General features: G+C 57.2%; 1 protein-coding gene across 2 annotated transcripts in view; it reads left to right on the top strand.

The window, feature by feature from the left end:
* Positions 1 to 26,606, top strand: part of ZNF385C (zinc finger protein 385C) — an 80,579-nt gene that overhangs the window by 15,301 nt on the left and 38,672 nt on the right. Inside the window, exons 1-2 of one of the 2 annotated variants that reach the window (XM_055789956.1) lie at positions 5,478 to 5,698; positions 12,037 to 12,285. In XM_055789956.1, the coding sequence (XP_055645931.1) occupies positions 12,039 to 12,285 (247 nt within the window). In that variant the 5' untranslated portion in view covers positions 5,478 to 5,698; positions 12,037 to 12,038. Of the gene's footprint in view, positions 1 to 5,477; positions 5,699 to 12,036; positions 12,286 to 26,606 lie in introns of those variants that run through there. The other variant, XM_055789955.1, reaches the window with a different exon arrangement.

The raw sequence follows: 26,606 nt of genomic DNA, 5'->3' as shown, positions 1-26,606 counted from the left end.
GGTTGCAGAAGTAATCCACAGATGGAGGGATTGCCATGGCTAATCTGAAGGCAGCAAGCACTGGCTGTGTGGTCCCTCTCTCTGAGGCATGAGAGCAGCGCGGATGCAGAAGTGAAGGACAGGTTTGGACCCTGACTTCTGTCTCCTCTGCCCCCCGTAGCTCTGGTGCCATCACTCTTTGCCTTACCCAGCCCCATCCTTCCTGCTGGTGCTGCTGGCCCGGCCGCATCCCCTGCCCACTGCCCTGGTAGCGCTGGGGCTGATGCTCCCGCAGCCCCGAGGGGAACGGTAGCGGTGGGTCCCACCAGGTCCTGCCCGTTTGGTGCTCGCCTCAGGTCCTGCTTCCCAACTGCTCTGCAGAAAGCATTTCTCACAAGTTTCTTTCATAAGAAATGGTAAGCACAGGCTTTGATTCAGCTCTCCTTTTCCTTTCTTCCTTTTTTTTTTTTTTCTTTTTCACCCCCTTCCTAGTCCCAAATGAAGAAAGCCCTTTGATCGTGCCGGGTTCAGACTCCGTAACAAGCATCTCTGTTTGTATTGTGGGGTTGTCTGTGATAACGTGACAACGTGTCTCCTCGTCGTCTCACACACAATGAATTATTTCTTCCACTCTTTTTTTGTACCATCTCTGGGATAAATTACTGCTTCCAGTATTAGCAGATGGGCTTGTCAACCAGTGAAGCATCCTTAAACTCTTAGATTATATGCTGCCCAGCACAGAGTGCCGGCCACTGCGGCTCAACCAAGGCTGCAGTAAAATGTTTGTGTGGGGCATTGTCAGGCTGGCTTGAAAGCAAATTGCTTTGCCAATTTATTTTCTTTCCTGTGTATGAACATATTTTTCTTAAAGGGATGCTGTCGCATTGAATATGGAGCTGCCAACTGCAGGCATTAAAAAATCATGGGTCGTCCCATTTTCCATCCTCCCACTCTCAATTCTAAGAAAACAATAAATTCGGGGTTCTTTTTACTTGTCATCTACCTTTCAGCTAGAGATGCTTTTTCAAGCTCTTCCCAGCAGCTGGGAGGTTTGGGAACTTCAGTGCCATGACAAGCACTGCAGATCTGGGGCAGATCATGCCAGGGCGGATCGGCAGAGGGGCGACCCCCCTGCTGCGGGACCCCTGGTGTCAGGCTTGTTCTCTTGGTCCCTTCTCCCCAAAGGTCCGGGCTTGGTGGCCGCGGTCAGAGGGCAGAGCTGGCAGCAGCCCTCGTGACAAAGTGCTCGGGGAGCCTTTCGTTCCTGCTGAAGCTGGTGGGGCTGAACCACGTGCTGGTAAAGCCAATTTTCCCCAGATTTGTCCCTGAAAGCATGTTGACCATCAAGCCCGATCCTGCTGCCTGGATTCTGTGTCACATATGCTGAAACTGATGCGGAAAATCCTCCTCCAGCTCTTATCTTTCCAAGCGCTTTTTTTTATTTATTTAGAGAACTTAATGAAAGTAGTTTTGTTATATTTTGACAAACTTTCATTTTTAGAGGGTGTTTTTAGGCAGCGAGCATAGTGCTTAACCAGGGAAGTAAATCGGGCGTTTGTCAGAACTGGGCAGCCTCCCGGGAATGCTGAGCACTGGAGGGATCGGTCTGAACCCAGGTCTCGGTTTTGGCCAGGGGTTGGTGCTTCTCCTTCTCTCTGCTGCAGGTGACACCCAGCTGAAGGGCAGCCCCAGCTGGGCTGCGTTTAGGAGGGCTATAAAAAGGGGAGGGAGGCAGCCCTGGGGGTTTGGTAGGGGGTGTGCTGCTCAGCACCCCTGCACCTGCACCCCAGCACCCCTGCGCAGGGATTGCTTTGCCCTCCTAGCCAGACCTCCTGCAATGCTCTGGTAGGTCCTGGTGCCTGTTTCATTTGGGGGGTCCTGGACTGGAAAGAAATCATTTTGGTTTTGGTGGTGTTGGGTGCAGCTCCTTCTTGAGCTTGTGCTCTCCTGAGTGTGAACCTGGGATGGAGGCAGAGCCTTGGTCAGGACACGGGTATTTCAGTCCTGGTGGTTAACATACGTGCAACATATGGTCGTGGAAGGGTCAGAAGGCAGGCGTAATGCAAAGTCTTTTACCAGCCTTTTTAATGAAAATAGTTTTCGAAGCTATACTTTAATGGCAGTCTCATGGATTTGCAGGGCTCAGCTTATTTGCTGCCCCACCGCGTGGGCTCCAGAGCCGCCTCCGGTAGATCAGGTGTTTGATAACTTTTATTTTAATAAAGCACTGGGCTTGACTTTGATGGACTGATCCAAAGCACTACATGGATTTGAACAGATCCCATTGCAAATATCTTTATTTGATACCCCAGCAATGACTGGATTTCAAATGTCACTTGCTTAGCGCTATGAAATATTTAATTTAGGTTGTAATACAGTAGCCTGCAAGAACTTCAACTTAAATTGGAGGTCTCCGTGCTAGCCAGCAGCTATCCACAGACACGCTTAAAAGCCAGTTTCTGCCCCGAAAAGCTCCTGACCCAGATGTAGCAGTGAGGGGAGCCTGTGGGGACAACACTGATCATCTTTGCTGTGGGTCCGTGCTGGGACCCCAGCTCGGCTCTGTGAGTTGTGGTCGTGGGCATCCCCTACCTCTGCCCCCCAGGGCACACATGGGTGGGGGAATGCGACCGCCACCGTGATGCTCGTGGCTTTGTGCCTCCGGTGGTGGCCACTGCTGGCCCAGCCTTTGGCGCTGGTGGTGGCTCGCTGGGAGCTGGCAGCCCCTCGCCTGGCATCAGGTGCCGGGGTCAGGACCAAGCTGTGTGGTGATGGCAGAGCTGCCTTGGGCACAGCACCCACGCCTGGGCTGGGCAGGCGGAGCTGGAGCCTGGTGGGCACTGGGCTGTGGCCTCATCCTGCCTGGGCGGGCTGGCGGGGCTGCTGGCCCCCGGGGAGGGTCTTTTCTCACTTGAAAGCAAAAGCTTTGAGCGGTGCTTGCCTGGCGGGGCCTCTGAGCTTTGCTTTCTCTCCTTACATGGCTCTAGCACAAACCCAGCTGCAAGGAAACGCAGCTGAGCCCCGCAGAGGGAGCTGAACCGGCATGCTCTGAATTGGGGCTTTTGATGTTTAATGCGATAATCTCGTTCCGAGTCCTGCACATGTGGTAAATCATCTTGCCCAGGAACCTGCTTCTGGCAGCCTCAGCAAGAGGGGCACAAGGTGCTGCCAGGGCTCGGACCCCTCCCCATGGCAGAACGCGTTTCTCTGGGGTTTATTTTCTGGGATAAAATAGTTGCAGCAAGCTCAGCGAGGAGCCTGGGGTGGGGGTCGGGCCCAGGGCAGGGCGACCCCCAGCAGCCATGGGAGGGACGGTGCATTCGGGGAGCTCCGGTCCCAGCAAACCCGTGCCACGTGCGGCATCACCTCATGGTTTGTGGGTCTGTGCGAGTTGCCATGAGGGTCAGGGCTCTGTCAGGGTGGCAGGAGCCAGCCCTGCGGCCAGAGGAGATGCTGCCATCTCACAAGTGGTGTCTGGATTTGATTTCAGGGGGATCTGAAAGACAAAAAAAAAAAAAAAAAAAAAAAAAATCAACCCTGTTTGTAACAACTAAGAAGAGCCGGTGAGGAGCAGCTTGGCCAAGACTTGCCCCGTGGCTGCATCGGGTTGCACTCCATGGGTCTATTTTAAGAGGCAAGCGGGGGAGCAGCCAGAGCTGTCATCTGCCAGATCCCTTTGGCTGGGCACCGCCGCTCCGGCAGCTGCCCCGTGATTAACACTGTGCCAGGGTGACATCCCCGCTTTCCCCCCAAAGCTCGGCTAAGCTGCCTGTTTTATTCTTCTGCTGTGACACTTCAGATCCCCCACCTTGCCAGCTCCTCCCTGCCGGGATGATGCCCGCAGCCAGCTCAGCCCTGGTGCTTTGCCCACCTGCATCCTCTGGGAGCTTTGTGCCCTCCTTTTATTTTGGCATCATGTGGGGGAGAGGGCTTGGGGCTGGGTGGCTGCACGGGGGACAGGCGCAGCCTCAGCTCCCCGTGGGTTTGTAATAGGTGGCTCTGCCCTAATCCTTGTGCTGATCACAAGAAACCTGAAGGATTTTGTGATCCTGCAAGCCCTGTGCCAGGCGTTCCTCAGCTGGCAGCGTGCGGAGCAGCCGGGGGGAGCCGCAGCCAGTTGGGATGATGAATCGCTGGCGCCTCAATCTTTCCTCTCCTGCTGCTCCCTGAGGCTGTGCTAACATTTACAGCTGAACCCCTGGGGACAAAATGTCAGGCTCCCTGCCTGTATCACATTGCTTTTTTCTCTGCTGGTGCAGGAGTGGGTGGGCTGCTACCAGGAGCCCACCCTCAGGGAGGAGCGGGACCTGGTCCTGGCAGACCCAGCACCACCTCATTGATCATTCTGCAAAGACACAGCCCGTGCGCCCTGCCTGTCCTGTCGCCACTGTCTTTTTCACTCTCGTTACCTCACTCTGCCCGTTTGGTCCCTGCTGAAGCTGATTAATCAACTCGTTATCAATGTGGTTTTAGAAGCTGAGGGATCAGGGGACCCTGGGATGGGAGCCGAGAGGCATTTCCCAGCTCTTGGTTCCTGGGGCACATGGGCATGTTCTCTTCTCCGCTGCAGAAAAGAAGCATTGCTCCCTCCGCGGCATCTCTTTCGGTTTGGGTTTTAGCTGTCCTGGCTGTTTGGGAGCAGGGCTGAGATCTGCTGATTCAGGGGACACGCAGCCCTGTGGTGTTAATGATCTCTGATGTGCAAACGAGAGGACATGCACAGCAGCAGCGGTGTGCTTGTGCAATGCTCTGTGTGCCCGGGGTGCTGCACGTTGTCCCACTGCCCTTCAGTGAGTGGGGCTGACGGGAGACCTGGGGGGCATCTGAGGGTAAAAGCCAGCCCGGGTGCTTCGAGGGGCTTGGATTCAAGGTCTGAGCCCCCTGCGTGCCCTGGTCCCTGTGCCAGGAGCCAGCCTGCAGCCCAGAGCTCTTTAGGAGGGCTGGCTCGTCCTAATCCTTGCTCTGACCAGGAAGGTTTATGGACTGATCCTAAAACGTGCCTCGCCCCGGCATTAGCAGAGCATATGTTGGGGCTGAAGGGGGGCAGAAGGGGGCTGGTTTGATGCCATGTTATGAAATGCTGAAAGTGATGCAGGCACGGCCAGGGCCCTCTGAAATCTGTGGTTTGCCCACGTGGGCACAGCTCTTAGTCTGGGACATCAGAGCATCTCTTTGGTGCTGTCGCAGGTCTCCTGGGCCACCCCATCCCGGGGCCACAGCCCCCCTGTGCTTGCCGCAGCCAAGACTGGCTGCCTTTGCATCCCTCTACCAGCGGCTGGTGCCTCTTAACGAAGCTGCACAGGGAATTTTCTGGGTCTGACCTTCGAGGCAGCCCAGGAAGCTGCCCCATCTCCCCATCCACCAACAAAGCTGATGTCAGGTGCATTCGCCTGCTCTTGGCTCAAGGTAGCTCCTCTGGTGCAGCCTCCTGCCAGCTGGCGCCTGCTCCCTCCCGTGACGTTCAGGGCTTTTTGGAAACTTGCTGAGCCGCAGGCACCAAGCTCCTACTCACCCCGGCTGGAGGCTGGAGGCTGCTGATGAGGGCTGATTTAGTGGCGATCGAACCGCATTTGAAGCGTTCCTTGAAATATGAGCCAAGTGTCGGAAACTCGCCGGGTGTAGGGGCGTTCGCTGTGCCCTGACAGCCGTGGCACACGGGCAGGAGCTGGCTGGGTGGCTGCGAAGGGCAAGGCTCCGCGCTCCCTTTGCCGGCGACCAGGTAAGAGCCTCCCCGTGCTGGGCTGGGGGCACCAGGTGCTGCCTCTAAAGCATCGCTTTGTGCTGAGCCCAAATGGGTGGGTGGGCTGGAAATCGCCTGCACCAGCAGTGAGGGGTCTGTGCCAAGGCAGGACTGTGGTGGCTGCCACCCCCAAGCCGGGGTCCTCTGTTCCCTGGGGGGGTCTGGGGCTCCTGGGGGTCTCTGGAGGGCAGCTGTGGCTGGGGATCCACGGTGCAAATACCTGCATGGCGGTGACGGGATCACGGGGCTGCCCCAGATCTGAACTGACCCTCTGCTGAGATTTACACCCCCAAGCGTGGTATAATTACTGGCTGATTTAGCTCATTCAGGCCAATTTTAATGGGGACACACTGTCAGCTCCAAAGGCAAGTTTCAGTAGAAAAACGCAGACTGAGCCAGCAGTGAGATGCGGTGATTTGAGTTGTGAGTTGAGTCGTGATTTGAGTTGCGCTCGGGTAAGGGACCGTGGTGTTTGCTGGCTGTCCTGGGGATCCTTACAAATGCAAACAGGGCCACTGCAAATTAGCTCATTGCTTCGGGGGGTGGGGGGGTTTAAGTGAGTTTTGTGACAGCTGTTGGTGGCGACTTTAATACTAATTCTTGTACTTCCGTTGCTTTTATTTACGATGACGTGCACTCAACCAGAAATAAGGAAAGCGGATTCCGTGTTATGAAATCATGTGAACTCAAATCAGATTACTTTTTTTTTTTTAAGGTTTCTTAGATTTCTCTCTTGGCAAATTCATCCAGACTTTAGGTTCAGGTGGCTGTTGCCCCAGTTCTATATTGTGGAATACGGGATCTTCAGATCAGGAATGTTGATGCTGCTCCGACTCCGCAGCGAAGGCGGTTTTAGTTGCGTGGTGGTTCTGGCCCCGCGTGTTGACTCTGTTTTGTTCAAGCCAAATAAAATGCCCATGGGGTGCAAATTGGTGCCGATGGCAGGAGGGAGCCTGAGGGTCCCTGCTGGGGTGGGACTGGGAGAACATCCCTGGGCAGATGCTCGGGCTGCATCAGTGGGGAAACCTCTGGCCGGGCTGTGTTTAACCGCACTCCCTGCACCCCGGGATGGCCTCGCTGGGTCTGTCCTTGCGTTATCCAGATTATGGAGCATCAGAATTGAGGCAAAGGACCCAGCATGCACCGAACCTGCGCTCTCATCGGGATTTTGTAGCTTAGCCAGAACCCTGCTATCCTGGTGGCTTAGCTCATGCCCATCCCACTGCTTTTCTGGGTGCAAGCCTATTCCCTCTGCTAAAAATCAGCTGTTTGGAGATTCTGGGGGACACAGCATGGAGGGTGGGTGACTGCAAGACCTCTGCCACATGCCCTGAGCTCCAACTCCTCCTTTGCAGGCTGAGGGTGTGTAAATGTGTCAGCACGCTGCAGATGTCTGCTGGCATCGCCTCCGCTAATCCCCCTTGCTCCTCCCTGCCGGCGTCGGGAGCTGCTGTCGCCCACAAGCTCCTGGCAGAGCCGCTGGGCAGAAGGTGGCCAAGTGTGGCACAGGCCACTCTTTGGTCCACCCCCACAGCCCAGGGGCTCACCGAGGCTTGACCCTGCCTGGCTGCAGAGGTGAGGGATGCTGCGTCAGCACGGTGCGTGGGCAGGCGCGTGGCAGCACGGTGCCTGCAGTCTCACAAGAGTTTGGTTGGCGTTTAGGAGCCCAAGTAAAGGATGTCCCAGCGTGGGGCTGCTGCAAAAGCTCAGCTGCTGGCCACACGCAGCAAAAGGGTGTCCCCCGCAGAGGGGACCACGGGGCAGGGCAAGCTGGCTTCCTGCGAAGAGTGCCTGGAGGTGCCGGCGTCTTGGGAAATGGGATCTCATTGCCGGGTGCGCACCAAGGACAGGGCAAGGCCCTGGGTGCTCAGGCAACCAGACAAGGTTCTCCAGGGGCTAAAATTAATTTGGGCTTCAGCTCAAGCGTTACACCGGCACCCGGGGGTGCAGCATCCCTGGGACCAGCACCAATACTGGGACAGGGTCCTGCAGCCTGGGCTGCTGGTGCAAATGAATCCGGCCTGGCTCCTGGGAGGAGAAATCACTTTTGGTGGGGAAGCGTGGTCCATGGGGGGGCTGGACTGCGGCGGTCGGCAAAGGGAGTGGTGGCTGCAAAGGTCCTGGAGCAGATGAAGTCGTGTGTCCTCACCCGGCAGAGCCCAACTGCTGCATCCCTTCCACCCACATGGATATGCTCCCTGGATCGGAGGCCATCCTGCACCCTTTATAAACCAGAGCGTTTCTTATATCAGATATTTAACACCTGGATTTTAAATTCTAACATTTGTCAGCACTTTACAGCCTGTTGCAACATGTTTATGGTGTTATTAAAGAAAGAAAGAGAGGGAGAGACGCAAGGTTATGGGCTACTATACAAGAGTATAAAAGTGACCTTAGAATTACAAACTTGCTGTGCAGACCCGTCTGCCCGCTGTGCTGGGGACACTGCCCCGGCTGCTGGGAGTGACAGGGGACGAGGGGATGGCAATAGAATCGATTTGTTATTCCAAGTGATCATGAGCAATAAAAGCAGCAAGGACTAGAGGGGAAAAGCTCCCCTGGACTCGGCGTGCTGCGGGCAGGGTGACCTGGGCTGAGGACCAGTGTCTGGCGGGGGACGGGCTGGGGGCTCACCATGCCGGGTGGGCAGCGTGTTCTGGAAATGCCGTGTGGTGGGAGGACGGGTGCTTTGACGCAGCGCTCGCCACCGCGGTGACACCCAAGCCGCTCTGACCTTCTTTTATTTCAGAGAGATTTGGACATCTGTCAGGGAGCTTTTCGCACCCGGCAGGAGCCTTTTGCCCCGGTGGGGCCGGCACAGCCCTTGGTGGCTCCGAGCAAAGGGCAGCAAAACGTGTGGATAGCAGGGGGGGCATCGCAGGTCTGTTGGGGTGTCACTGATGCTGATCAGCCTGGGTAGAGGTGGGTGAGTGGGCAGCTCGGCCCCCCATCCCAGTGGAGCCCTGTGTCCCTTGGGAAGACCACCCAAAAGATGAGGTTGCTGATGGTCCTCCATGGAGAAGATAAAACCTTGGCTTCATTGGCCCCGGGGTGGGATAAGGTGGTGGAACTGGGATGTGCTGACCCTGTGCTTCGTTTTGGGTTTGGCTCAGAGCCCCTGAGTCACCCTGGGGCTGTGGGGGTGTCACTTAACCTTCACCGTACCTCAGTTTCCCTCCTGTGAAAGGGGCTGTTAGCCCCCCAAAAGATCCTCAATGCCTTGCAGAAAAGGCAAAATCTGCCCCAAAGGAGCCACCAGTCGGGGAGCCGCAGGCCCTCATGCCGTCAGGGACCTGTCCCAGCCAGAAGTCACCGAATTTATGGTGCTGACACCTGAGAAGCAGAACAGGCGCAGCAGAAATTAAGTGAATGAGACAAGCGTGCATGCAATTAGGACAGACCTTTTAAACACTGCAATGAGAGCCGGGACAGGGAGCCACTGTCTAATCAAAGCAGCAGCAGCAATTCCCCCCCGCCCCCCTTTTTTTTTTTTCTTTTTTTTTTTAAGACAAGGGAGACTTTTGGGATACTTTGTCCACATAATATTCCAATTTTAGCTCTGCCTCCCGGGATGTAATTGCATTAAAAATACCCAGGGAGGGGGAGGATGCCAAGGGCACCCGGGGACCTGCCTCTGCTGGCGTGTCCCCACCAGCGTTTCACATTCCTGATGCTGATAGTCTCCCACATCTGCTTTCCGGCTGCTCGGCTAATGGTTATTCTGGTAACAGCCCTCTCCCCATGGTCCCACAGGGCTCCCTGCCCATCCGAGTGTGATCGTGCATCGATCGCTGTGACTTTTGGGGAATGGCCACAGCTGATGTGGCTCGGTTGGAGGCTGGAGTCTTTGCTCTGGGTGCGGGGCAGCTGTGCCAGCCCCATGCGTGCTGAATCCAGGAGATATAATTTGAAAAACTTCTGATTTTGTAAATAAAATTTATGGGGAAGGTGAGCCTTTCAGGGTTGGGCTGTGCTTTTTTCACCTGTCTCAAGCACAAGGGCTATGAGTTCCCTTTCATTTTCATTGGAAGGTGAAGCTGGAGCTTCAGGAAAAATCCTGAGGTCTCTAGAGAGAGTCCAGGATTGATGGGTACCAGCGGGCTGCACGTGAGCTTCAGGCTCCTAAATCCTTCTGCCAAAAAGTAGTTGTACTTACTTTTAATGTAAAGTTTCATTTAGTTATGCTGCTTAGTATTTTAACTGGTGAAGCAGGAGTTTAAGGACCTTATTGCAAATGATCGTGGAGTAATCGAGGTTGGAAGGGATGTTGGCTGGTCCAACCTTCTGCCCGATGCGCAACTGGCTTCAGGGTTGGAGCACGTTGTGTGGGTCCTGGTCCATCCCTGCATGCGACTCCCCCTCCCTGAGCAAAAATGATCATAATTCCTGCAGGGGATAGTGGCACCGGGGTGCTGGGATCCCCTGGGGTGACACCGGGCTGGCTCCGTGTACCAGCCAGTAGTGTCGGGGAGCACAGCCTGGGTCCCCGTCCATCCCTGTGAGTCCTGGCTTTTGCCTCCAGCTCAACTAAACAGCTCGTGGAAAAACCTTCCGTTACTTTTTGCAAAAATTTCATTTTAAAATTTAAAAAGGAAATTTAAAATTTGCTAAAAGATGAGGGGAGATGCTTGCTCCGGGGAGCTGGGAAGAGCAAGGTGAGACCGGTGCCTTGAGAACGCCCGAACCCGCTGAGGACTGGTGCGCCCCGCTTCCGCAGGGTGGGGGGTACCCGCGCCCCCCGCATCCCGGCCCGCGCTGCCGTGGGCCCCCACGCGTGGAACGTCTGCGCCCCCGCGGGGCCGCGGCCGGGGCTGCAGCGCCTGGAGAGCAGCCGGGCGCCCCCCGGGGGTCCCGGCACCCAGCTGGGTGGCTCTGCGTGCTCCCCGTGGGTGCTGGGTGAGGGGTGGGGGGTCAGCACCCCCGGACGCCCCCCTGCCCCCCGCCATGGGTGGGCAGACCCCCAGAACATCCCCCTGCCCCATGCCATGGGTGGGCAGACCCCTCCCCCCGGAACACTCCCCTGCCCCCCGCCATGGGTGGGCAGCCCCCCGGAACACTCCCCTGACCCCCGCCATGGGTGGGCAGCCCCCCAGAACACTCCCCTGCCCCCCGCCGGGCTGGCTGCTGGGGACCCAAGGGGCACTTCTTGGGGTGCTCAAGGGTCGTCTTGGGGGAGAAATTAGACTCATCCCCAGTGGAGCCTGTGGGTGCGTGTACGGGGATGGGTGGGGAGGGCTGGGTGCACGGTGGGAGCAGGACTGGGGGACACCAGCTGTGTCCAAGGGGATGCGCAGGGATCCCCCCGGCAGGAACAGTGGGCTGGGGCTGCTGAGTGAGGGTCTCCAGGATGGTAGCCCACCAAACCAGGCAGGGATGGCAGCGGCATTTCAGGCTGCCTATTGCACAAACCAAAGCCTCTGGTCTGGTCCCTGATGGCTGAGGGGTGCACAGGTGAACCCCGAGCTGTGCCTGTGCAGCCCTTCCTGAGGATGCCAGGGACACCCAGGGCACCTTTGGGGCCTCTCTGACCACCCACAGACACCCTGGTCCCCCACTCTTGGCCCCTCGGGGTGTCTCGGTGCGGCGTGCCTGGGTGTATTTGTAAGCAGCAGCTGCCAGCTCCAAGGTGGTAACTGGATCGCCGGGCTCGGGTGACCTTCGTGCCTCTCTGAGGCTCAGTTCTGGATGTCCCACCAGCTCCCAGTTTGGGGTCGGGCAGTGGGGACAGTGTGTCTGTGAGGTGAGGGCTGTCCCTGGCTGACCCCAGCCCCTCCGTGGGCTGCTCTTCCATGTGGCGTCCCTGTCCGGGGTCTGGGGCTTGAGCTCCCTGTGCCAGTCCGTCCCACAGAGCCCAGCATGTGGGACAGGCACCCCCTTAAAGTGGGTGAGCAAGGGCTTGAGGTGCCGGTGGCAGTCCTCCTGGGGACACCAGGCAGCATGCAGCTCCTTCCGGTTGAATTTCTTGTCCCCAGAGTTGGTTACCATCCCAGCTCTGCCCTGGGTCAACTGACGGTGCTGTCCCGGAGTGCACAGAAAGACTTTAACTGGCACGAGGAGTGTCACCTGGTGCTAGAAACCTGGAAGAAGTGGGTTATTCCCTGCTCCAGCTCCTCCTAGAAATCTGCTGCTCATGTTGTCTTGCCTAACGCAACTCCTCGCACGGATGCAACCGCTGTTGCTCTTGCTCAGGGAGTCCCCCCAGATGCAGGCGGCCTGGGCACCACGCAGGTGTGGGACCTCTGCTGGGTTTTCCTGCCTCGCCTGGCCCCTCTCCCCATCCTTCTGTCCTCACGGCGGGTCTGTCCTTCCTCCCGCAGGCATGAAGCGCCCCCTGAGCCCATCCCACAACCCCGAGAACGGGGTACGGCTGGTGGAGGCGGCCAGCTGCCTGCCAAGCCAGCCCGAGCAGCGCCTGAAGCGGGAGAAGAAGCACCAGTCGTTCACGCTTTGCGACGTCTGCAACATCCAGCTCAACTCAGCTGCTCAGGCACAGATCCACTACAATGGCAAGTCCCACCAGAAGCGCCTCAAGCAGCTCAACAAGGGGAAGATGCCGGCGGCCCAAGGTAGGAGCCCATCCATCAGGTCAAGGTTGCCCAAAGGCTGCCCTCGCTCCGGGATAGCTCCTCGCTGGGCTTGGTGTGCTGGATTCGTGGGATGCTCAGGAACGCTGTGCTGTGTCCTTGGCATCGTCACTCGCTGGGCTGCCTGAGCTCCAGGGGCGTCCCAGGAGCCCGAGAGCCCACTCTGCTGCGCTGGATGGCTGGACACATGGGGGTCCTGTCCATGAGCAAAGGCAGTCGCTGGTACTTTGCGTCTTCGTGAGCATCTTCTTGGGTTTCTGTAGATGACTCGTGCAGCTGGGATGAGCGCATCCAAGGGTGGAGTGGCTGTCGGCTTCTGGGTTACTGGCTACCTGCTTCCAGGTGCCATCTTGACTCTGTGCCTCCTGCCATGCACATCTCCTGGAGCTGTGCTGAGTTTGGCTGTTGTTGTCTCGAAATGCTGCTTAGATTTTGGTGCTGAGGGTTACGGATGGACTTCTTAAAAGCTCTCTAGTGACGTTTTCAAATATGGTTGGAGTTTTGTTGGAAAGTATGATCTTCTGAAACTTCATCTCTGTTTTTCTGTTGAGGTGCTCAGCACTGGCAACCCCTGTTGACCTGCCGTGCCCTGTGCTCAGGTACTGCGGCGCTACGTAGCTCTGTGGGTCCCACTGGCCCTTTGACACGTAACGTCCTTGGCAAATTGTCCCGTTGTGCTGGTGGGGGGTGGGAATCTTGCTGCTTTGCAAGGGGAGGGCTCCCATGGTGTGTTTGCACGGGGGGGGGGTCACGGCCCTGGGTCCGTTGTGCAAGGGGAGCTGTTGCCAGCCCTCAGCTCGCTGAGGTCCCGGCGAGCGCTGGGATATTGTCTGCTGCGACACCGACGCTTGAAGGGCCTTACACAAACCAGACAAGCTGCGCCGCCTGGGGTCCGTGTGTTTAACAGGGTCGATCTGTTCCAGTGAGAAGGAAAGCACCAGTGTTGCAACAAGGGCAGGTTTTGTTTTCCTTTTAGAGACTGATGTTTATCACAAAAGCCACTTAGCAGAAGTGGCAGCCGAGACAGCTCCGTGCTTGCCCTTGACAAGATGTTTTAAGGTCGGTGGTTTTCTTTCACCAAGTGTTTAGGTGATGGGCTGAGTGCGCTGGACCTCGGGCACTGCATCATCAGGAGGCACAAGTGTGGGTTTTGGGATGCCCCTAAGTGTCTGAGCTCCCGGGGGTGACACGCTCAGTGGCCTGTGTTACTTGCTGATCATCCACACGATGCGATGCTGGGGGTGTAACGCTCCGGGGCTGCTGCAAGTTGTGGATGGTTTCTCCTTTGGGCAGTGGAGCTCCTGTTAATCATCTAATTATTATAAAACACCTCAGCTGTGTTATGGCTGGCAAGAGAGCAGCCCAGCATCATCCCTCCAGGCGGGCTTGACGTCCACTCCATGTTTGCAGCTCCGGGAGGTGCAGAGCCGCGTGTTGACTAGTTGTCAGGCTGCAGCGTGAGCAAGGAGAACTCTGCTGAAAAGCACCGAGGGGATCCGTGTTGCGCTGAGCCAACTAACCGAGTCTCTGCCTTCCTCCCCTTAGTTCTTGGGGGCACTTTCAGAGCAGGCGAGAAGGGCTGGTGCTTGTCCCCGGGGTTGGGTGGGTGGTCCCAGCCCCTCACCTGCCAGCCACCGCAGGGATGCTGGTGCACGGCGGGTGCTGTGCCGCCAGGTGGGAGCTTGTGCGAGGGCAAGGACTCGCTTGCCCTCTGTGCAATCTGTTAGCCTTCACCTGGCTGGGCCCCGTACAGCTGACTGCAGCAGATTTTCTCTTGCATAAAAGCAGGGAAATGTGCCCAGAAACGTCACCCTGCAACAACGGTTGACCAGCTCTGCCCGAGCCACTTGGCTGCGAGGGTTTGTGTGGGGTTAAGCAGCAAATCCAGGGAATTGCTCCTTCCTGAGGCTGGTGAGGACACCTGTGCCCGGAGCTGGTGTCCCCTGGGGGGCCAGGGGCCAGTGCTTCCCCCAGACCCTGCTGCATTTGAGGAGGGTGTTGCTGGCTGCGCACCCTGCGGCTGCTCTGCAGGGAGCAGGGGTCACAGGGGGTCCGGGCACAGCCCCCTCGAGCTGCACTGGGCGGCCAGCTTGGCAGCTGCCCTCCTTTCCTGACAGACCAATTACAGGTGGGATCAATGAGCTGAGGTCTCCAAAGCACTTTGTAGTTAATTGATGCCTTTATCTGGTGTGAGGATAACAAGGAGTTGACGGATAGGGAAAGGGCAGGAATGTGCTGGAATTCTTTAAAACCTGGTGTGTTTGGTGCTGACCCATCACTCCCAAGCCCCCTGCACCCAGCAGCCCCCTGGCGTGCTATCCTGCTCTGCTGAAGAGCCGTGGGGGGTTGGAGTCCGGTGCCAATTTTGTCAGGCAATGTTTGTTTAATAACATCAGAAGGGCTGGCAAACAAATCTGCAAGGCTTTTGCAAACAGCAAAGCAGCAGCGGGTTGCAGGGTGGTAAAACCTGCAGTGTCTGCCCCCTCCCCCCAGCCCTGGTTAGGGGGGTGGGTGATCGCAGCAGCGTGTCCCACACACACCATGCTCACTGGGTACCATGGTGGCCCAGCTCGGTGCCGGTGCCTTCGCTGCTGGGCTCACTGGTAGCTCCTGGTGCATCTGCGGGGGGGGGGGGGTGCAGGGTCCTGGATGCGAACTTGGACCCGTGCTCCCCTCCAGCATTTTCCATCTCGCTGAACACTGAGTTTCCTCAGGTCAGTGGTGGCAGGACCTGGCTCGCAGGCGGGTCAGGAGGATGCTCGTCCCCAGCACACCAAGAGGGTGGGCAGCCAAGCGCTGCGGGTGCTGCCACTGCCCTGGCCGCAGTGCCCTGGCCTTGGCAGACCCCTGGGGATCAGCCTGTATAAATACCTGCTCCTGCTCTTGCTAGAGACGGGGCAGGCTGGAGCCATAAATTCCTAGCATGGCAGTGGTCGTCTGAATGCCAACTCCTGCCCTCCCTGGTGGTGGTTTGGTTTGAGCAGGGCCTGGGATATGCAAATGAGCGGCTCTGTTTATCCTCCTTTACTGACAGATGGAAATATTGCTTGCTATTTTAATGGGAACAGGGCTCATAAATTCCAGCCTGCAACTTCCAGATTCTCCCCCTGGACCCGGTTGTGGCTCGATGGGAGGCTGTCCAGGGATGTGTTCCCTACCGAGCCAAAGAATCTCAGAGCATACAAGTATGCTCTTTGTACTTCTGCATCATCCCTGACCTCTGCCAGCGTCCAGGGCTCCAGCAGACAGCCAGAGCCCTCGGGGCTTTGCTGCGCTGGCAGCCTCACGCACGCTTTGCTCTGGCGTTCAAGGTGAAGTCAGCTTCTGCTTGTGCAGGGCTGCAATTTGCTTATGTGGGAAAATCGCAGGAGGCATCTGCTCCCCTCGGCTGCCCACCCCTCCTGCCCCCACCGCAGCAGTGGGGAAGCTGCACCCATGCAGGATGCTGCTCCTGCCGCAGCCTGCCCCGCTCCTCCGGAGCCGACCTTCTCCCCCACGCTTTTGGTTAAAAATGTCATTTCCAGCTTTGTCACGGGGAGCCTTTCCCGGCCTCCTGAGAGATGAGCTTGGGGGGCACGTGGCCACCAATCACAAATTAGGGCTGGGAACCGGCTGACACGACGCCCATGTCCCCTTTGCGCCGGTCACACCGATGGCACTGTGGCTGCTCGGTGCCACCCAGCCCCGTGTCACCAGTGCTGGGAGAGGGGCTGAGCCCCCACCCCCACCCCAGCCATCCACAGCTGCCGAGAGGGGACCAGCCCTTTCTGCCTTGCCCAGGGGAGCTCAGGACAAGGCTGGAAAGGTGCCTGGGCTGCAGCGTGGGTGGGAGGGTGATGGTTGCTTGGGCGAAGCTGGGTGCTGGGGGGACCCATCACACTCCTCTTGGAGCCCTTCACCTGCCAAACCAGCACCTTTGGGAGCACCTTCTCAGGCAGCTCCTGGCCAAGATGCCAGCTCTGGTGATGGGCTCAGCCCAGCACAACCCACAGAGCGGGCAGGCTAACATGGGGCTGATAGCGTGTCAGCGCTGGGGCAGCCTCAGGAGAAGGGGGTGTTTTTAAAGGCAATAGATTAAACAAAATAATTGAGTTAAACAAAGACGGGATGTTCTGCTGAGCTGGAATCTCTGTCTCGCACTGACATCTACAGCTACATCAAAGGCAGCTTCCGCAGACGCTGCTCGATCTTCCCCGTTTCCCCTCTGGCTTCTCTGATCAGTTATTTCTGCAAAGCTGTAATCACTTGCATTTGGAGGAACGAAGCTGTGGAGGAGCTTAGCTGGCAAACAGATGTGCTAATCAGTATCATTACAATTTATTAGCTCTATGCCAGGAAGACACCCACCCCCCACCCCCCCCAACTTAAAAACAAATTATTGTTCATTAGGCATTTTCTTGCATGGCAAATCATAGATTTCTATTGTCTCCTGTTGAATTGCAGCGCAGGCGACAATTAGATACAGGGATGTCCACAGATGAAAGATGCTTCCCTGTTGCAGATGCCAGTCCAAATCCAACTGGGTCAAGAGTGATTTAATTACTGCCTGTGATTTTTCAAGGGTGCCCAAGTGAGCTCAGTTTGCTCTTGGTGTCCTCGTGCACCCCCAGCCAGGAGATGGAAAAAAAACCCCCTCCTTGTTCTGGTGGCAAAGGAGCAGAAGGAGCTGTGCCACCCTGAAATGGGGAGCAGTGGCTGCAGTGCCAGCACAAAGTGCTGGTGAGGGCAGGGGACAGGGGACGAGGGTTTGCTGCCTTCCCTTTTCCTCCTGGATGATCTCAGGGACTGCCCATCACAGGATGGGCTAGGCTGGCGCGTTTCAGGAATTTACACCCTTGCTGTCCACTGCTCCCCAAAAAGGCCCTTCCACCAGTGTCCCGAAAAAGTCACGGGATGTAGAGAGCAGCTCGTGCTGCCTGGCTGCCGGAGCTGGTGTCCTTGGGCCCTGTCAGCTCCCATCTCACTGAAAGGCAGCGGGAAGCTCTCGCCTTTGGAGCAGGAATCTCCCGGCTTCCCGGGCAGATCCGAGCTGACAGCAGCTCATGTCCCCCTTGGCCAGGGGCGGTGGGAAGGACACCCTGCCTAGGCATTTCCCATGCCAGGAGGGTCTACGCCAGCCCCAACCCCACCTCAAACCACCTTTCCCAGCCCTGGGGGCTGCCAGGTTTCTCCCCCAAACCCAGTGCTGTGGTCGGGTGGGCACCGTTGGGTCAAAACACCCAGAGCCCGCTGTGCCCTGGTGTTAATCCATGTCACAAAGTCTTCCTCTGCTCCGCATGCCCCCATGGTGTTCTGTACCCAGACCCTCTCCAGGGCTGCCCAGTGCCATCCCAGTGCTCACACTGGGGCTCCAGGCGCTGCCATGCCCACCCGCTTGGCAGCGCAGCGCTGAAATAACGTCTCCTCGCGAAGGGAAAGAGTCCGGTTTCCCCAATTAGCTGCCGAAATGTCTGTCTGTGCGTGTTTGCAGAGCAGAAGGGTTTGAGATGAGCAGAGAAATCGGTGTGACAGCTTCAGCATCGCTGGGTGCGCAGCGGAGCGGATGGGCCCCAGGAGGGGACATGGGGACCCCATGGGAGCCTGTGCCAGGAGCCGGGGAGGGGCGGGCAGCTGCCGGTGGGAGTTATCTTGTGTTGCACGGGGGGTGCCAGCCAACCCCCCCCCCCCGATTCTGGCAGCAGGCAGAGCTGCTTCTGGGTGCTGGGGGGGAACCCACTCCCCTCAAGTGGTTCCTCTGTCACAGCCTGTGGTGCAGACACGGGGTCACCATGTGTGAAATTTGGTTTATCCAGACAGAAGCGATGGGCTGTGGCTGCAGGGGGGTCCTGGGGTGCTGCACCACTGAATGAAGCCTGGCACCCCCCGGGCATCGCCCAGGCTGTCGGTGGCCTGGGCGAGCTGTCCTCAGCACGCAAGCGGAGGGTCCCTGCAGCCTGTTGTGCCGAAGGAGGAGTACCAGTTCACGGCCGTGCTCTGCTGGGCTGGGATAACCCTGCCGGTAGACAAGCCTGAAACCCAGAGCATCACCTGGGAAATCAGTGCCCAGGTGTGGAGACCAGCAGCAGGAGGGGAACTGGGGGGGGCGTCTGACCATGGATGGTCCAGTGGGTGCGTCGCTGCTGCCTGATCCTGCTCTGTGCGCTCCAGCATCTCAGGGCTCAGCTGCCTCCTCTTGCCTTCCCCCTGCTGCTCTCTGCTGTCTGTGCTCTTTAGCTGTTAATTACCAAGAAAATGGGTGCCAATCTAATTTTTTTCAATTTCATGTTATGCACGGAATCCTTTAATTGTCTTTAATAAACAGGGCGATGCTCGGTGGCGCTTTGTCTGCAATAAAATCCAGTGTATTGATTTAAACAATATACAAACATGCAGGATTAGAGTCTAATTGGGGACTAATAGGGGTGCAACAGCCACGTCGCCAGCTGGGCCGGGGCTGGGATGTCCTCGAAGCCGGGGCAGGTGCGGTGGGAACGTGCCCGGCTCCCTGTCGGTCCTTGCCAGGAGCCCCCACCCCTGACCAGCCTCAGCAGCCCGCAGGGAGCTGCAGCAGTGATGCTGCAGGGGGGGTGAAAGTCAGTTTTTTCTGGCTTCCCCTGTAATTCCTGCAGTGGTTTGTTGCTCTCCCACTTTGGGGACTTTTGGGAGATATTTAGCAGGGAAAACGAAGGGTCTGGCTGGCGCAGGAGCTGTGCTCACAGGGCTCACGCGCTTGGCACAGCTGAGCAGACCCCTGACCATAAGGTCGGCTGACTGGAATAGCTATAGGTGTCAGGAAAAAGAGCAGCTGGGAATGGAAAGGAGCGGTGGGTGAGTGGGGAAGGGTTTGGCAGGGGCTGGGTGTAGGATGCTCCTGTTCCACCCCACCAGGAGCTGGGCATGTCCCTCCCGGGGATGTCGTTGCACCGCATCAGGCTCTCCTGAACTTCCTAACAGCAGATCCCTGGCCACCCTCTGTGTTAAAGGGTCTTTAATATTCAGCTGTGACAGATGCTTCGTCTACCCGGGTGCTGATCGATAACCCCGTGGCCGAACAGGCGCGGGGTTCATATTTTAAGCCTCTGTAACTTTAGCGAAGGACAAGCATACGGAGTCCTCCTGCTCTGTTGGCCTCGGCTGCTCCCTTCAGCTGCAAGCAAAGATGATTAAAAATAGCTTTTCAGATCAGATTTGAATAACCTGGAATCTCAGCGAGGGGAGGGAGGGAAAATTTACTGTTTTCTTCATGTCTTAAAGATGTTCGGTGGGATCAGGTGTCACTTGAAGAAGCGTGCTTGTGTAATTGTATATTTTCCTTCCTTCTGCTTATTCCCAGACTTGTCTTTTCCCTGTTGGGGGGCGCAGGGACATCCCTCAAGGCTCCTGGGGGCTGCGAGCTGGCAGGGCCGGGGGGGAGCAGGGATCCTGCCCCAGCCCCACTGCTGAGGGGTGAGAAGGGCAGAGATCTACTCCATCACTGGGGATGGGTAGAAAAGCTTCATTCCTCTAAATGCTCTTATTATACCAAAAAAAGCTATTTTGCGGGGGGGGGGGGGGGGGGAGGGGCAAGGCCCGTGGGCTCTGTGCGAGAGGCGCCATGCGAGCCTTCGGCACGTCACCCTTGTGCCAGCCCATTAATCTGGAGAAAACTGCTCCCTTTTTAAATCCTCTGAAAATACCCCATTAACTTGCTCTCCCTCTGAAAAGCCCAGCTATTCAGCTTATCATGGATTAATAACTGTATCATAATTAATCTCTGATTTTATTGAGTCGGTAACTTCAAATAATAAAAAAAAAATATAAATTGATTAGCTGTTAACTTTTGCTGAAAGGATTTTCTTGATGCAGTGCCTTCCCCATCAGCTCACCGCCCCTCTGCTCTGCACCCTGACTTCTGGCCAGAGGCTTCAGGGATTCTTTTTTTTTTTTTTTTTTTTTTTTCCTGACACACTTTTTCTAAGAAGATCCTTAAAATGTAAACTCTCAGCCAAAAAGTGACGCAGAGAAGCTACTGAACGTTGCTTGTGCAAGCACAGCCTGGTGCAGGCTATTTTGTGATGCTCAAAGGAGGTCGAACCACTTGGAATGGGGATTTGGGGCAGATGCTCTGGCTGTATCCTCCCGCAGGAGGGGTTTGCCTTAAACTAAAAAAATAGGGATAAAGCCAAAAGATAACAAGCTAGATAATATATATCAAGTATAAACTTCAGGTGCGCTGGCAGCCTGGTGTCTGTGCCATGGGTGTCAGCGACCACGGGGGTGTTTGGGAGGGGAGGGGAGCAAGCTGTGATTTCTCAGCGTATTGAGGGGGAACAAGGGGAGGGGGGTCTCAGGGAAACCGGACCCGTGCCCAAGAGGGGGAGAGGTGTCGTGGCCGAGGGTGCAAATGTCCAGCTGAGGGAATGGGTGGTGGGAGGGACCGGGGGTCATTTTGAAGGGGAGACCTGGGCAGCGACTGCCAACTGCACACAGCTATTGGAGATGGGCTGCTGGCCCCCTGCCAGCCCCCAAAGTGTCCCCTGAGTGTGACATGGCTCCGACCTTCACCAGGCGCTTCTCAGGGGGAGGGTGTGAGCCGAGCTCATCTGCCAAGGATGGGGCATCACGGGGGGAGAACACCCAGTCCTGTGCTCGGCCACAAGGCTGATTCCTCCTCCGGTAACGTGCCTGTTAAATTATGAGTGCTGCTTCCCACCCGGCTCCTTTCTTTCTTTTAAAATCACCCTCTTCAAAAGGCTGCCATCATTTCTGGCAGCTGGGATAAAGGGGTTTAGCGCTTTGAGCCCCGGGAAGACGCAGCAGCCAGCGCAGCGTTCCTGGCTGAGCGGCTGGGGATGGGCTCTGGGAAAACCATCAGCTTCAGTCACAGCTTGGGGTGCCGGGGGGGTGGGTTTGCTCCCCGTGGGACTGTGTGTGGGTGTTTCTGTATCCCAGGAGGTATTTACCACGTGGTGCAGAGCGATCTGGTTTAGCGATGGACTTGGCAGTCCTGGGTTAATGGTTGGATTTGATGATCTCAAAGGTCTTTTCCAACTGAAATGATTCTATGCTGTGCTGTGGACGTGGGGTCGCAGGGGGGCTGTGGCCGTGGGGGGGGGGGGGGGGGGGGGCAGGGCTGCCCTCTGCACCGGGCATTGCCAGCTGAGCTGTGCTGCATGTGGGGGATGCTGCGGGCAGTGGCGATTTTTCCCAAAATCAGGAGGAGGTCACCTCATGTTATTCTTAAGCACTGTATTTTGGGAGCCTGATAGGCTTAATCTTGGATTTTGCTGTAATTTTCCTCCATGTGGTTTGCTATCAAGTTGCAACAATACTGTATTATGGCCACTTAGCTCACACGTGATCTTAATTAGAAGTGGATTAAGAGCAACGGGAAACATGCAGCCACGGAATGTTTCACAGTTTCCCATGTAGCATCAGCTCAGCAGATTTGGAGGAGGAAAGCCTGGAATTTATTTGAAGTGGGGAGAAAAAGTGGTAAAAGCGGCACCATGAGCATGTCTCAGCTCGTTAGCGGCCACTTACCCCTGTCCTGAGAGAGTGGGGGGGGGGGGGGGCTTTCCCAGGGGGGGCTCAACCCTGCTCAGGGGGCAAGGTGCTGGGTCAGTGCTGGGGGTGCTCCGGGGTCAGGCGGCTCCTGGCTCTCGCTGCCACCCTGGGCATCAGATCCAACCGCATCCCGCGGGAGGGGGTGGGCTGTGCCCCCCTGAGCGCAGCCAGCCAGCACCCTTGCACGGAGGGATGTTTTGGTCCTCAAACATCCCTGGGGTGAGGTGAGGACACGTGGGACCTCGGTGGCCCCATGAGCAGCCGCCATCCAGCTCTGGCGTGGGAGAGAAGCAAAGCATCCCGCTGCGTCCTGCTCCCGCGCCGGCTGCTGTCATCGGGGATTAGAGGTGCAGGATAAAACGGGTCGCACCGGGCTGTGCGTGCGAGGGCTGCCGAGGCACTGTCCCAAAGAGCATCAGGGCTGCACGGAGCAGGGGGGGGGACCGGGGAGGGCTGACAGTGACCAGGGGGTGGCTTGTCTGGGGTCTTGGTGAACAGTGAGGCTGGGGGTGCAGCTCGTGCCTCCCACCCTGGGCATCGCTGGGGGACACGGCGCCTCGGGTTCGCCTGCTTCTCGGCGTGCTTGTGCACGAAGGGAGAAAAGGGGGGGAGTAAGGGTTTAAAAAAAAAAAAAAAGGCAAATGGGGAGGGGAGGTAGGTAGGACTGAGCTGGATAAGGGCAGGCAAAGGTTTGTGGGTAGTGTAAAGCTGTCACTGTGATTTAGGGTTGGCTGGTTAAACTGTTTTATGTTCACAGACAGTAAGTCGTAAGCAATACAGAATTTTCTATGAAGAGATGATCTTCCCTCGTCATGCTTTATGCCGTCTTTCCCAGAGTGATCTCTCCTTTTTATAACCCCACGGTGTCGCGGCGAGGTTGTGCAGAGGGAGAAAACTGGATTCTGGCTGTTTGAGAAATGGCAACAGCCCAAGCCACAGAGGTTGGGTCTGTGCCTGGGCAGGGGGCAAGGAGCTGGGGGGCTGAGCTGTGCTCGGGGTGCTGGGCTCCCTCAGCCCGACCCTGGCCTCTGCACCCACGTTTTGGCCGTGTAGGGCCAGGCACGGCCGCTGCTGCCCGTGACCGAGCGGGTGGCTCTGCAGGGACCCTGTGGCACGGTGGGGCATCGCTCCAGCACGCTGCTGCTGGGGACCTGCCCTTTGCCGTGGGATGGCTGGTGTTGCTGAGAACGGATCAGTGCAAAGCCTGCGTGTGCCAGGCAGGTTGCCCAGGAGTGGCCAGTGTGTGCTCCTGCGTGGCCAGATTTCCCCTAGCACAAGGACCGGTGGCTTTTCCTTGGCATCTCCTGCCGGGGCTGCGGCCACCACTCTGCTTTTAGTGCATGAGGCGTGATAGTCCATTAGAGCAAGGCTGCATTTAACTGCACGATCGCCTTAAATGAGGTTTCCTTCCTTTTTCTTGCCTCTGAGTTGTTGCTGCCTTTTGAAAACTCACACACAATGCTCCAGTTCACCTTTGATATTTTCTACAGCCGTAGAGTTATGAGTAATAGTTTCATTTATTTCACCGTTGCCGTGTCAGCGGGAGCATCTTGGCATGCTCTGCGCCGTGGCACCAGAGCGTGTGCCTGTCCCCACGGTGCTGCCACACATGGTCCCCAGCAGGTCCCCTGGAGCACCCTGAGGGGCACGGAGCTGCGTGTGGACCTTGTGGGTGAGACCGGAGCCAGTGTTATCCCCTGGCTAATTAGGAATCAAGAAGGTTTTGGGTACCCGGGTGCCACGCCAACCCCCCGCTGAGCTGATATGAGGGCTCAGGAGCCCTGTGACCCCCCCTGGAAATTGGCACAGGGCTCAGGGGAACCAGCATGGCAAGCGCTTTTCACCCTCCAGCCAGGAGGAGGAGGAGGGAGGAGGAAGGCAGCTGCCCTGGCTGCTGTGTGGGGCAGCCTTTGGCCATGGGAAGGAGGTGACAGTGCTGGGCCATGTCGGATGCTGTGTGGCCGGAGCTGCCGAGGTTCTGCCTCTGGCATCAGCCATGCCAGGGCTGGAGACCCGGCGAAGGGGCGAACCGTGGCTGATGTGCTGGGCATCGCTCCCGGGGGTCGCAGCCGGGGGGCTCAGGCAGCTTTCGGAGGGCATGGGCTTCCACGTGGCTGTGCAAGCTTCTCCAGTTAGCGGAGACTAAACCTCTTCCTCTTTCCAAGGAAATTCCTTCCACAAAACCCATTTCCAAGCTGTCGTCCTGCTGTTGATGCTGATTATTAGAGGTCAGGTGCCGCGTGGGCTCGGCGCTGACAGCCCCCGGCGCCTTCGTGCCGGGGTGGGCTCCAGGCATCCTTCCCAGCAGTGCTGGGCGAGCTCAGGATTTCAAACAAAGCACCAGGATTGTGATCCATGCGCATGTGCCCAGGGCTCAGTGGTGTGTGAAGGGTTTCGTCATGCGCTGAAATGTGCTTGCAGGTGAAATCCTCTGCCCTCTTTCTTCCAGGAGGGCCCTCCTAAATTAGATGGAAAATATTACTCTCTCTCTGAAACTATTTACAGGTGTCGTTTCCAACCTTTTTTCCTGATAATTAAATATTTTTAGGTCATCCAGTTTCTCCACCCTATTTGCAGACCTGTCCTGGATGCCTTTGTAATTAGACATCTCCCTGTGAAAGATGATTAACGTGGGAGGCAGCAGCCATGAGCGAGCGAGGTCCCAGCTCTCCTGCAGCCCTGCCCGTGGCAGTTCCTTTATTCAAGCAGTTGCTTGTCCTTGGTGCTCCTCGCGGGCGTCCAGCCCTGTCCCCTCAGAGGGTGACAATCCATCGAGCAGCCCCTATTTAACATCCCCAGACCTGGGGACATGGTGGCCATCCTCCACGGTGACACACAGGCAGTGGTTATCGTGGCCCCGGTGTTAAAGGGCGAGAATTTAAAGCGTACACGTGTAAGCGATGTTAAGCTGCTTTTTTGAGGTGGATTCTTACTAAAATAAGGGAGAAATAATGTTTTTAATGCTTTACCCTGCAACAGCCCTTAATGGAGAAGTTTCCATCGCGGTTTACAGCTGAGCCTTTGCACAGGAGCTGGGATTAATGAAAGGGCAATATTGTTCTCTGCTCCTGAAATGGCAAAGATTAAAGCAGCACAGAGAAGAAAAGCTGAGGCATTTGGCTGTTACCGTGGTTCTTAGCAACATGACGAGACCAGACCATCCCTGTGTGGGGAAAACTGAGGTTAAACCCCAGCCCACCCAGCCGTGGGCTCCTGGCAGCAGTGGGCAACAGCCAGGGGGATGCATGACCCCCCTTCCCCCGGGATGGGTCACCCCCTCTCCGCAGCCAAATGCATCGTTAACTCCCCCTGTTTGCTCTTTTGAGATGCATAAAAGCAGAAATCTTCAGGAAGAGTTAATTAAAAAAATCAGGATGCCCTGATGCAATCGGGGTCCCTGTTTGGGGGGTGTGTGTGTGGCAGGGGGGAACACAAGCTGCAAACCCCATCCTCTTTGTGTGGGAACCCCCCGGGGGCAGGATTCAGCCCTTAAAATATGTTATCTTAATCCTGAACAAACTTAGGAGCAGGAAAGGTCAGCGCCCGCCTTCCTGGCCCGGTGGGGATGAACCGCCGGCGGCTGCTCCACACCTGAGCCTTCTGCTTCTGACGGGGCTCAAGTTACAGAGCAGAAGAAAACTGATACAGGTCCTCCAGGTGTATCGGTCTTGATCCTATCTGGCATCTTTCACCCCAAATTATACCCTAAATCCTCAGTGAACAAAGTCAGCCAGAAAGGCTCTGGAAGGCTCAGCAGACCTGGGGCTGGGGGGCCTGCCTGCTGGGTCCCCCCCCCCCCCCCCCCCCCCCCCCCGCTATCTCCCCTTCTGGTTTATCCATTGCTCAGTTCTGGTCACAATTTGCCAGGCTGCTTTTGGAATCGAAGGTTGGGGAGAGCCGGTCCCGGCTGTGTCTCAGCCAGCGAGGAGTTTAGTGCTGCCCTCGGTAGGTTTCAGAGTAATCACTCAGCCGTGGTTCCTGGAGTCTGTCCTTGCCAAGATCCCAGTGAATCGGCGTTCGGGACCGCTGTGCCCAAACCCAGCCCGATGGGTCACAACTGGACCCGTTCTGCTTCCCGAGCTCCCTCGCCATCTCCCTGCCCTCCCCCCCCTTGGAGCCGCAGCTGCCTGGGCTGCAGGCACGACTTGCCCCAGCAAGCCCGGCTCCGCGGCGGGTGCAGGCGAACGCTCCCTCTCTGCGTGTTTGGGCTTTGCTGCAGGCTGGGGAGCGCTGGGGGGGGCTGCGGCATTCCCGGGGCAGGCAGCCTCGCCACCTCGCAGAGAAACCTCTGGTTCCATCGCTTCCATCACCCGCGCTCTGCCGGCAGGGCCCTGAGTTTGGGGAACCAACAGCAGTGGCCGCGCCGGGGTGTGGAGCATCTGACTCAGTGATGCCCATTGCCTCGTTGCCTTTGGTGGGTTGGTTGTTTGGGGTTTTTTTAGTGCCTCCCGCGGTGTTAGGTGTTAGGCAGGGATGGTGGAGCTGGTTGTCCCAACCCCCAGGCACCTTTTGCAGCTCAGGTGAAGATGCCCAGCAGCGGCAGCTTCATCCCACGGAGGGAATGAGGATTCTTTTTGTGGGAAGAAGCGGCCGTGGGCTTTGCTCCGCGATGCCCCTGGGAGGGTGATGCAGCTCTGGGCCCGGTGGGAGGGTTTGTGCTTTTGCCATGTGCCAACACCGGGGTCCACGTACAAATATAGCAAGTTATGTGCCTGCCGGACCCACGCTGCGCCGCTGGGAAATTCCAGTGATCCGCTGCGGCTGGGCAGGAGGCGTTA

This window comes from Falco peregrinus, chromosome 18 (genome assembly GCF_023634155.1).
Source record: "Falco peregrinus isolate bFalPer1 chromosome 18, bFalPer1.pri, whole genome shotgun sequence".
Taxonomy (NCBI): domain Eukaryota; kingdom Metazoa; phylum Chordata; class Aves; order Falconiformes; family Falconidae; genus Falco; species Falco peregrinus.
Note: the sequence above shows the minus strand (reverse complement) of the source record. Positions and strands in the feature narration are given on the sequence as shown.